Source organism: Bombyx mandarina, chromosome 05 (assembly GCF_030267445.1).
Source record: "Bombyx mandarina strain Sakado chromosome 05, ASM3026744v2".
Classification (NCBI taxonomy): domain Eukaryota; kingdom Metazoa; phylum Arthropoda; class Insecta; order Lepidoptera; family Bombycidae; genus Bombyx; species Bombyx mandarina.
Genome location: NC_143212.1, coordinates 17,983,337 through 17,995,337, shown reverse-complemented (window position 1 = coordinate 17,995,337; position 12,001 = coordinate 17,983,337). Strand labels below are relative to the sequence as shown.

The following is a 12,001-nucleotide window of genomic DNA, read 5'->3' as shown; positions in this document are numbered from 1 at the left end:
TTTTTAGGCCAGGTAGTTTTTCCGAAACTGATACTTCAAAATTGTGCATAAAAATAAGTTTTAAATTTACACCATATTCTACCCCCTTCCTAACTCTATTTCGAAATTATTTTGTTATCATTGTAGTCAAGTAGGTCCTTGACAAAAAGCATTAATTAGTTTTCAAGTTAATTTAGTATTTTTATGAAAACAATAACATTTGCGGTCGCGGCGGAAAGGTGGCACTGAAGTAAACCCTTAAAATAAGGTCAAATTATAATTACGCGCAGACGCAAATTAGTTCATAAGATAGTCTAGGCCATAGTGAATAAAATAGTGTATAAATTATAATTCTAGGAGCGAAAGTCGATTCGCGATACTCAATAACGTTTTTGTTTATATGCCGTAGAAACCGCACAACAAAGTCGGCATCGAGATCGCGAATCGAAAATCGACTTTTTGAATAATGAATATTTTTAAATTCTGTCATTAGAAATGGGCAGGACGTGATCCAAAACCACTCTCCATGTTTTTAAATTTTCAAAAAACACCACCTGAATATCAATAAACTAGGCCTAAAACTCAGAAAATCCAGTGGTTTTCTATACCTAGAAAACCCGATAGCTCGGAAACTAAGGGAGATAGCGAAAAACGGACTGTAAATTCGACCTTCGTGGTGTCTATGACACCACGATTAATGTGCTATACGAGGAACCCCCTCCCCCTAGTTTTGACACCCCCTCACCCCCGCTTTAACAAATAATTATTCTTATTTTATATTTTTAATTTCCTGTGTCATTAGACCGTATATAAGGGGCAGAGGACCATAGTAGTTGCAAAATAGACTTAGGTAGACCTAGAAATCTACGTAAACCTTAGACTTAAGTTAATTATTTTATTATTTTATACATACAGTTTTTTTGTTTTATTTTGACGCTGACCCCCATATACAGGGTCAGACTGATAACGACAATTTTCCCTGTTCTTCTCGCATAGCCTACGCACAAAACACTACACACTCGCAATACACACAAACAAGAGTACACAGAATGTATCGCACTCCAACGACGTCTGGCGCCGCGACTAAACCCGTCACCCCTAGCCCCTCTGCCGCACCTAGCGCAGTAAAGGACGCTGCCAGAACTTTCATTCGCAGACCTGAACGAAGCAGAAGGTCCCTGGACAATATGGAGACCTATAAGAAGCAGCAAGACAACTACGCTGCAATGCCGAGCGACCAACTCCTCCAGGAACTAATGAAAACCTTTGAGGATATTCCCTCAAAGGTTAGTGAATACCCTCAAATGAGGAGGGATATTAAGAACTTCCTGGAGGTTCGGTCGGATAGGGGCCAGCGTGTCCTCTACGAACTCAGTAAGCGGCTGACGGGTTCGGAAGCGGCGACAAAATCACGATCTCCCACTGTTGTAGCTTCACCGGAATACGGACATCACATTCTAGAACGCCTGGGCCAAGTGGAAACAAACTTGCAGACACGAATTAACGACCTGGAAGCAAAAATTACCTCATCCTTTGAGGAGCAAAATGTTCTCCGCGACGACGGTGGCGCTGATATCATCGACAAAATCATCGACAGAGTCGACGAGGTTGGGATGGCTATTGACAAAACCGCCGAGAACGTCAAACTCATGGTCTGCTCCCAGAACACCCTCGGCGATACGATCGATGGTATTGCCGGTGATGTCGCGTCAACAAAAACCCTCATTGACGAAGTCGCCAAAGGTGTGGGCACATGCGAGCAAAGACCCATCTCCAGGTCATATGCCAGCGTAGCCGCCACTAGGTCAGGGCACAGGCCGGCACTTCACTCTATGGCAGTCACTCTTGAAGGAAACCTAGAAACTGCCGAAGAGGTGCTAGAAAGAGTGAAGAAGGCAGTCGACGCCAGGACAACAGGTTTAAAAATTAATAAGGTGAGAAAGGCGAAAAACCAGACGGTAATTTTAGGATGCGACACGGAAGCCGACCTCGAAAAAGTTAAGACCAGAATCGAAAGCAAAGGGGAAGGGTTAGTAGTAGCGCGAATGCAAAATAAAAACCCTCTCGTCGTCCTTAAGGACGTCTTTTTGGATAGTGAGGACGACGAGATGGTCAAGGCGCTACACTCGCAAAACCATGAGATCTTTGCAGGGCTTGAGAAAATAGATAGAGAAATTACAGTAAAGTATAAGAAAAGGACGAAGAACCCAAAAACAGCGCATGTTGTGGTCCAGGTCAGACCAATAGTATGGCAGAGGATGACGGGGGCTGGAGCTCTTTACCTTGACCTGCAGAGGATCAGGGTGGAGGACCAGTCCCCGCTCATCCAATGCACGAAATGTTTGGCTTTTGGTCACGGCCGAAAATTTTGTACTGAAAGTGCGGACAGATGCAGCCACTGCGGCGGACCGCATCTGCGTGAAAAATGCGCAGACTATATCGCGGGAAACGAACCGCAGTGCTGCAACTGCTCGCACTCAAAGCTGCAGAGAACAGACCACAACGCCTTCAGCGCAGGGTGCCCAGTTCGGAAAAAATGGGACTATCTTGCCCGCGCTAACACAGCATATTACTGACTCACTCCAGGACGGGTACGTAACGCACACAGAAATACACACAAACACACATAAACATACACAAACACACACAAACATGATACGCACAAACACAAGCCGGGAGTACAAAAAACAGGAGCGCAACGGTGAAACGGACAAAGCGATGGAAACCGAACAACAAAAAACAAATAAATACAGATATACTGAATATATAGTGAATATATATGATTATATCAATAACACACACTCAGACACACACACAAACTCAAAAATCGTGCCCCAACAAACAATTGTAAATAGGATAAAATATAGAAAAAGTAAAAGAAAGTCAATAAATATAGATATAATATGTATATTTATATATTATTGTCATAAATTAAGTAGCTAATAATTAAGTAAAAAAAGAAATAAGTGAGTAGGAAAATATGAGCAATTGGGTTACAAGACTTTATAGTAAAATGCACTAATAACTGCTGGCTAATAACAGTGTCCACAGATAAACATATTATTGTAACATAGATATAAGAACAAAAATACAAATAACAAAGTATAACAATGTATAGAAATAAGAATATAAATGTTAATAGATACTAAGCATAGAATAAGAAAATACAAAATGTTAGAATTTAAGAGAACACTGTACAAAGTAATTAGTAATGTAAAGTTATGTAAAGATCCCAAAAGGCTATAGTGTAAATAACAAAACTGTTTTTTTGGAATAAAAGTAAGAACTCAGAAAAAATTAATTCCCCCTGATAAAATTAAGAAATAAAGGTACAAGTAGTATAAATTAGCGGGAGTAATTTCCCGGAGAAGAATAAAAGGTGATGAATGAAAGTGTAGTATGAAGCGTGAAAGTGCGAGAGGCATAAATGCGAGAACTGATATGAATGAGAAAATTTAGACCAACAAGATCCCGTTGATCCTACGAACGGGGAAAGGCAGAAAAAAAAAAAAAAAAAAAAAAAAAAAAAAAAAAAAAAAAAAAAAAACCTAACCTAACCTAACCTAACCTAACCTAACCTAACCTAACCTAACCTAACCTAACCTAACCTAACCTAACCTAACCTAACCTAACCTAACCTAACCTAAACCTAAACCTAAACCTAAACCTAAACCTAAACCTAAACCTAAACCTAAACCTAAACCTAAACCTAAACCTAAACCTAAACCTAAACCTAAACCTAAACCTAAACCTAAACCTAAACCTAAACCTAAACCTAAACCTAAACCTAAACCTAAACCTAAACCTAAACCTAAACCTAAACCTAAACCTAAACCTAAACCTAAACCTAAACCTAAACCTAAACCTAAACCTAAACCTAAACCTAAACCTAAACCTAAACCTAAACCTAAACCTAAACCTAAACCTAAACCTAAACCTAAACCTAAACCTAAACCTAAACCTAAACCTAAACCTAAACCTAAGTCGCAGCGCAACCGCGAGCCCGAGCGCCACGAAAATACGTCGCTCCGCGTTCAAAAAATCCGATAAATAGTTAAAAGTGCACGGATTGCAGTGAGTGAGGTCTCAAAAGAAGCGGACAGTCACGAGGAACTCGACAGTGAAAGCCGCGTGCTCCGGAGACAACGGGTTCAGGAGTTATTTCGGAAAAACTGAAAAAACCACGTGCTCAGAACACAAAGCGGCGTGCGCTGCTCGATATCGATCTACAAGGTGCAGTTTTTAAAGTGTAGTATTATAGCGCATGGTGCCACCCACCTCCTACCCCAATTTCGGAATTTTTCGGTGAAAGCATCCGGAGATAAAACACTTTTTCGCGAAACCACGTGGCCACGTGGTCCCAGATATAGGGCAGTCCGACAGGTGTGTCATACATCAAAAGACGCGCCCTGACGAGGCAAACGCGAAAGTGTAAAGAGCATCATCCGGACAAATCTGTGGAAAGAGATAAGGTGGAAAACAATTTGCGACCACGTGCTCGGGACATAAATGTGGATTTTTCTCTGGATTTCAAGCGACGACCTGTGAGCTTTTTGGTGCGCCGAGGTCGGCGCTCGCATGGGCAACAGAACGACACCACTCGCCGATTTTTCCGGGGAGCATTTCCAGTGATACGGCGTTTTTCATAAACCCACGCGAACACGTGGTCCCGGTCCTGGGGCAGTGAGGCAGGAGTGCGCTACACCAAAAGACGCGCCTTAAAGAGTCAAATACAAGAGTGAAAACCGCATCACCCAGAAACCACTAATAAAAAAGTTATCGCATAATATGTGTTTATAACCTCTAAAAATAAAGACAAAATTGTGAAATACTAAGTAGACAAGTGTAAAATTATAGTTATAACTAGTGATAAGTGTGAACGATAACTGCCCCCTTCACCCTAGGGCTGTAGGAAAACTTTCGGGCGGGAAATCAGCCGGGAAAACGGAAAAACCATAAACCACGTGGTTCTGTGGTGTCGGATCCCGACGTTACGGGGAGCTGAAGTTTGAACTCCAGCTGGGCGCCTCCACGGACAATATAATAGTGCATTTAGAAAAATTTTATATCATCGCAATCCGAAGTTACAAATAGTTGAAATTCCGAACTTCAACCGCTGCTAACTCAAGATCTTCCAGGCAAGACCCCCCTTTATTTTTCTCGGGCGGAGCGGGCTGCGCGCCCCTTTAAGACGAGCATAGCAGTAAGCATAGATTTTTAAGATTAGATTAAGATAGAAATAGCTTATGATTACTTATATTTAATTGACCGAGTCTGTGACTACGAAGACTTCTACCATTGGAGGATACTTTTCTTTTTATTGACTTAATATATATTTTCACAAACTTTTATTAGAATAAATCTATATTTTTTTTTGATTGCGGTGTATACGGACGCATACCCCCAAGATTAGATTAAGATAGAAATAGATACAATTACTTACATTTAATTGACTGAGTCTGAGACTCTACAGATAGACTTCTACCATTAGAAGATAATTCTCTTTTATTGACAATAAAACTTTTACAAACTTTTTCTAAAATAAACTTGCACCTTTTGCTCACGGTATACACGGACGCACACCTTCAATATGTTCGGAATCAGGACTCCCCCACCGAAAAGCGACAACTCGTCCCCAAATTTGGATGAAGGGGCTCTCAATGTTAGACGCAGTATAGGCGAGTGGGAAGCGGCAAACGCTGATCCTACTCCATCAATGACATGCATGACGAAGCAGACTGGCCCTGCTACAAACCCGAAAGCTCGTCTAACTCCATCGCGGGACGCTTCAGCCGCAGCCGGACTTGGACCATCAACCGGAACCCACAGTCCACAAAAATTAAAGAACGCGGACCGTATTGCGGAGGCAAGAGCCTGCCTACACAAGGGCAAGCTACACCTTAACGCCTCTCGCAATACCAAAACAGAAATAAAGAGTGTGGTTTTCGAAGTTCTGGAGCGGTTGTATCAGCTTGTAAAGGAGGCTGAAGCAGCCCTAAAATCAAAAAAGCCTAAAGACGGAACTAACGCAACTGTGGGGCTAGAGCCGGTACCTATGGTCACTGACACTACCTTCACAGTCAGCGAGGATCCTAAGCTATTGAGCAAAATAGAGGAGCACGGCAAACTGTTGCTAGAAAGCAACAAAAAAATGGAGGAGCTAAGACTAGCGATGGAGAGACAGCAAGAAAGCTTAAAAAGTACTGCAACATATGCGAGCGCGACCGCCACCCTGAACGAAAAGCCACTACCAAAACGGAATACGCTACACTCACTGGTGGTAACCTCAAAAAACGAATCGGAAACTGGAGAAGAGGTTTTAGATAGAGTTAGAAAGGCGGTTGACGCAAAGGAGGGTTGGATTAAGGTTGAAAGAGTAAGGAAGGCGAAAGATAGGAAAATCATAATGGGCTTCAGAACGACAGAAGAAAGGAACAAAATAAAAGATAGATTTGGAAAAGAGGGAATAGACCTCGTTGTCGAGGAGGTGAAAAATAAAGACCCGCTCCTGATCCTCAAAAACGTCCTACTGGTCAATACTGATGAAGATGTTCTCAGGGCTTTGAGGAACCAGAACAGGGATATCTTTCGCGGTCTGGACAGCGAGGAGGACAGGTTGGGAATTAAATACAGAAGAAGAACCAGGAATCCCCACACGAATCACATCGTGATCAGCACCTCCCCCGCTATCTGGCGTAAAGTCTTGGATGTCGCATATCTGCATATTGATCTTCAGCGGGTCAAAGCGGAAGACCAATCTCCACTTGTGCAGTGTACTCGCTGCTTGGGGTATGGTCACAGTAAACGCTTCTGCAAAGAGCCCACAGACCTGTGTAGCCATTGTGGAGGACCCCACCTGAGAACCGAGTGTGCAGATTGGCTCGCAGATATACCACCCACATGTAAAAATTGTACTAGAGACAAACTAGACCAAGTTTGCCATAATGCCTTTAGTTATAATTGCCCAACCCGACAAAAACGGGATGAGCTGGCACGTTTGACCATAGCCTATTGCTAAGGGCACGCTCAGGTACGAACAGCAGACAACAAAATACCTCCCTATAAATATAGCCCAGATTAACTTACAGCGCAAAAAACTAGCAACTGACGAATTAATGATTGAGGCGAACAGGGAGAAAATTGACATTGCTATGATCCAGGAACCCTATGTCGGTGGAGGAAGCTTTATGAGGGACTACAGAGGTGTAAAAATATACCAAAGAAATGGGACGGACGAGGGAACGGTAAAAACAGCAATAGCCGTATTTAATAAAGACCTCGAGGTAAATATGATTCCACACTTTACCACAAACAACATCTCGATGGTAAGAGTCAAAATAGCTTCATGGGAAATGTATGTCGTAGCATTCTACTTCGAGCCTGACCAGCCAATCGACCCCTACCTAGAAAAATTAAGAGAAATAAAAACAGAATTGGGCACAAAGAAAATAATTATGGGGGGAGATATTAATGCCAAAAGCACCTGGTGGGGAGGGTTAAAGGAAGATAGTAGAGGAAGATCTGTGTCAGGAGCTATAGAAGAAATGAGAATGCAAATCCTAAATACCGGGGATACTCCGACTTTCTACACAATCAGAGGAAGCAAGATTTATAAAAGCTTCGTAGATATCACTCTCTGCTCAGAGAATATTTACGACCTTGTTGAGGACTGGGAAGTGAAGGACTTCATCAGCTCGGATCATGGTGTGATTACAATGAAGATTAAACTTCAAAGACAAAGAGCGAAAGACATAGTGAGAACGACTAGATTATACAACACGAAGAAAGCGGACTGGGAAAAATTTCACAAAAAGTTGACTGAAACAAAAAAAGATTACAACATACAATTAGATAAAGTTCAACAAATTAAAACTAGAAATGAATTGGAAAAGTTTATAGAGACATATACTAAAGCAATAACCGATACATGTAAAAAAGTAATACCAATGAAGAAGAAAAAAGAAAAAGTTAACTTACCATGGTGGTCCGATGAACTCCGGAGATTGAAGAAAGACGTGATCACGAAGAAACGAAGAATCCGATGCGCAGCCCCAATCCGGAGGGAGAGTGTGATAAGAGAGTATCTAGAAGCAAAAGAAAAATATGAGAATGAAGTAAAAACTGCACAAGTAGAAAGCTGGAAGAACTTCTGCAATAAACAGGACACAGAAGGAGTATGGGAAGGAATATATAGGGTCATTAGGAAAACATCGAGACAACCGGAGGATATGCCATTGATCAAGGACGGGAAATGCCTAGAACCGGAAGAATCGGCACAACTGCTGGCTAATACCTTTTATCCAAACGATACCGAAGAAGGGGAGAACTCATACCATCGCAAAGTAAGGAGTATGGCCAAACAGATAAACGAGGACCATGATGAGCATGACCCATCGTTTACATGGGACGAGCTACAAGCCTCGATGAAGAGTTTCAACCCTAAAAAAGCTCCAGGTGCGGACGGCTTCACAGCGGACATTTGTGAGCAGATAATGTCAGAAGATCCAAATCTGCTTCTAGCTACAATGAACAAATGTCTTGAGCTGGGTTGCTTTCCAACAATTTGGAAGGAAGCCACTGTAGTTGTGCTGAGGAAACCCGGGAAAACAGATTATACAAACCCCAAGGCATATAGACCGATAGGCCTTCTACCGGTACTCGGGAAAGTATTGGAGAAAATGACATTTAATAGAATTAAATGGCATATCCTTCCAAAATTAAGTAAAAGGCAATATGGGTTTATGCCCCAGAGATGTACGGAGGATGCCCTTTACGATTTGGTGAGCCATATTAGAAAGAAGTTGAAGGAAAAGAAACTCATCACTATGGTCTCGCTGGACATTGAAGGGGCCTTCGACTCGGCATGGTGGCCTGCCATCAGACTCAGATTAGCCGAAGAAAATTGCCCGATAAATTTGCGGAAGGTCCTGGATAGCTATCTGGAAGACAGAAGAGTCGGAGTTAGATATGCTGGTCAAGAATATAAAAAGAAAACTGAGGTAGGATGTGTGCAGGGATCAATCGGCGGACCCCTGCTATGGAATTTGCTGTTGGACCCCCTGCTGAAGAAATTGGAGAACGAGGGTGTCTATTGCCAGGCGTTCGCCGATGACGTCGTACTTGTATTTGATGGCGAGACAGGGTTGGGCATAGAGAGGACAGCAAACAGAGTGCTGTCTTCTGTTGAAAAATGGGGAAAAAACAACAAATTGAAGTTTGCACCCCACAAGACCAAAGCCATGCTCATTACTAAGAAACTAAAATTTGACGCACCAAAACTTAACATGGGAGGTACAACAATACAAATGAGCGATGAAATAAAAATTTTAGGTTTGATCATAGACAAAAAGCTAACATTCAACAACCATGTAAAGACAGCAACAAACAAAGCCATACAGATCTACAAACAGGTTGCCAGGGCGGCGAGAGTAAGCTGGGGGCTCCACCCCGATGTAATCCGTGTGATTTACACCGCGGTGGTGGAGCCCATTATCTTGTATGCGGCAAGTGCCTGGGCACCGGCTGCAGAGAGGGTATCGGTTCGCAAGAGTCTTGGCGTAGTACAGAGGGGATTCGTTCAAAAACTTTGCCGAGCATACCGTACAGTCTCCCTCAACGCGGGGCTCTTGTTGACGGGACTGCTGCCACTGGACCTTAGGGTAAAAGAAGCAGCAACCCTGTACATGGCCAGAAAGGGTTACCCCACAGCCATAATTGGCGATTGGGAAATAGAAAGGATGGAGCCTGTCACTGTGATGGAACACCCTGCCGAGAGACAAATCATCAAATATGAGAACCTGGAAAACGACGAGCAAACTAAGATTGCAATAGACAAATGCAATGTCCAGTTCTACACAGATGGAAGTAAAATTGACGGATTCGTCGGCGCTGCATATACTAAATGGATAGAGGGAAAAGAACAAAAACACAAAAAGCTGAAGCTGATGTCCTGCTGCACAGTTTTTCAGGCCGAGCTATTCGCGATAAATAGCGCCACTGAGGAGATCCTAAGATGTTCTGAGGACTCTTTTGGAATCTTCAGTGATTCGAGATCTTCGCTAGATATACTCAAAAATGGGAACAGTACACACCCTTTAGTCACAAAAATCACTAAAAACATAAACAACATTAAACTCCAGAAAAAGCAGATTACTCTACACTGGATAAAAGCTCATAACGGACTTGAAGGAAATGAAAGAGCCGACCAACTGGCAAAAGAAGCAGCGAAAAAGAAAGCAAAGCCTGAATACGATAAGTGCCCTATAGCATTCGTGAAAAGACGGATTCGTGAAGAATCCATCGACGAATGGAGCGAAAGATATGAGGCAGGCACAACAGCAGGGACTACAAAACTATTTTTCCCTAATGCAGCAGCTGCAAAGAAAATAATAGACACAATTAAACCGACAGGTGTTATGACACAGATTCTGACTGGACACGGTGGCTTCTCCGAGTACCTGGCCAGGTTCAGGTGCAAGGAGAGCCCAGCGTGTCCTTGTGACGGTGGTACGCCGGAGACGATCCCACACATATTAACGGAGTGCCCAATATCCGGGCCTGAGAGATTCAATATAGAACAATTAATAGGCGTAACAATTAAAACAGAAAATTTCCAGAAGCTAATATCCCAAACAGAAACACAAGAGCAGTTTCTAGAATACTGTATAAAAGTTTGTAAAAAAGTAATAGTAAGAAACAAATAGAAATAAGAATAAAAATAATAATTGTAAACTAGCTATTAAGTAATAAAGTTAAAGCTTATCCTAAGAGTAACATAAATTAGAATTAAGATAGATAAAGATATTGTATTGGCAGTAATTAATGAATAAATAAAGCAGACATTAGCATAATCACTAGAAAAATAAGATGTAAATGAAATGTATGTGAAATAGTAATAATGAGTACTTGGTACTCGCCCACAAAAATAAAGGGCATTGAAAAAATTATTTAGGATAAGCAAGATAGTGTAGAAGCATAGGATATAACCCCAACACGTCCTAATTCCACATAAAAGGTTTATATATTATATTTTATTCCATTAGGTGAATAAGTAAAACGTGTATTAACAGAGCATAGGGCAAAAACGAACCCTGAGAATAGTATAGTCAGGGGACGAGTTAATATATAAAAAAAAAAAAAAAAAAAAAAAAACCTAAACCTAAACCTAAACCTAAACCTAAACCTAAACCTAAACCTAAACCTAAACCTAAACCTAAACCTAAACCTAAACCTAAACCTAAACCTAAACCTAAACCTAAACCTAAACCTAAACCTAAACCTAAACCTAAACCTAAACCTAAACCTAAACCTAAACATAAACCTAAACATAAACCTAAACCTAAACCTAACGACGACGACGATTTCGACGACTTCGATTCGATTGGACGTGGATCTTATTTTGGCGTGTAATGTGTATGTGTGTGAGTGGCTGCGGTTCGGGCGGATATTAATATTACGCCCCGGAGATTGTACCGGAAGGACGGCACTGCCGCATCACTCGTTACCCAATAACAAATTTACGCTTATTATATGTAGACTCGCCTTAAACGGCTTTATTCGGAAGCAAAGGAAATATAAAAAAACAAAAAAAAAAAAAAAAACAGTCGATTATGCCACCGTTTGTTGGGACGAATAGTATCAACACTGCCTGCGTTCTCTAATATGCTCCTTCTCTCCTTTACTGTCCCACCAACAACTCTGATCTGGTTCGTTCATCTTTTCTAGTTTTTCTTGTCTGTTGATCTTTGAAAGTCACGTCGCCTTAATGTCAGGACGACCACTGACCACCACCGACCGACCACCGCCTAGCTTTCAAAAGTAGCGTTCGACAGCTTTATTAGAACGAATTGCAACTATGTTAATATTTTCTGTGCAATATATGTGTTATATTTTCTTGTGTGTCTTTAGTTTTTTGTATAAACTAGCGACCCGCTCTCGCTTCGCTTTGGAAACATTAAATTTTATTATTAAATAGCTGAGTCTCGCGATGTTACACGCGGTTATTGTCGTACCGCGGGTGAAG

At 41.7% G+C, this 12,001-nt stretch overlaps 1 protein-coding gene across 1 annotated transcript; it reads left to right on the top strand.

The window, feature by feature from the left end:
- Positions 1 to 248: 248 nt before the first annotated feature.
- On the top strand, positions 249 to 3,276 carry LOC149503048 (uncharacterized). The gene has a single exon (XM_089727476.1). It carries the CDS (start codon positions 1,029 to 1,031, stop codon positions 2,553 to 2,555), a length of 1,527 nt encoding a protein of 508 aa, XP_089583602.1. The 5' UTR covers positions 249 to 1,028; the 3' UTR covers positions 2,556 to 3,276.
- Positions 3,277 to 12,001: the final 8,725 nt, after the last annotated feature.

Excerpts from the sequence above, each read along its gene's own strand:
- LOC149503048 (XM_089727476.1), top strand. The coding sequence starts at position 1,029 with ATGTATCGCACTCCAACGACGTCTGGCGCCGCGACTAAACCCGTCACC.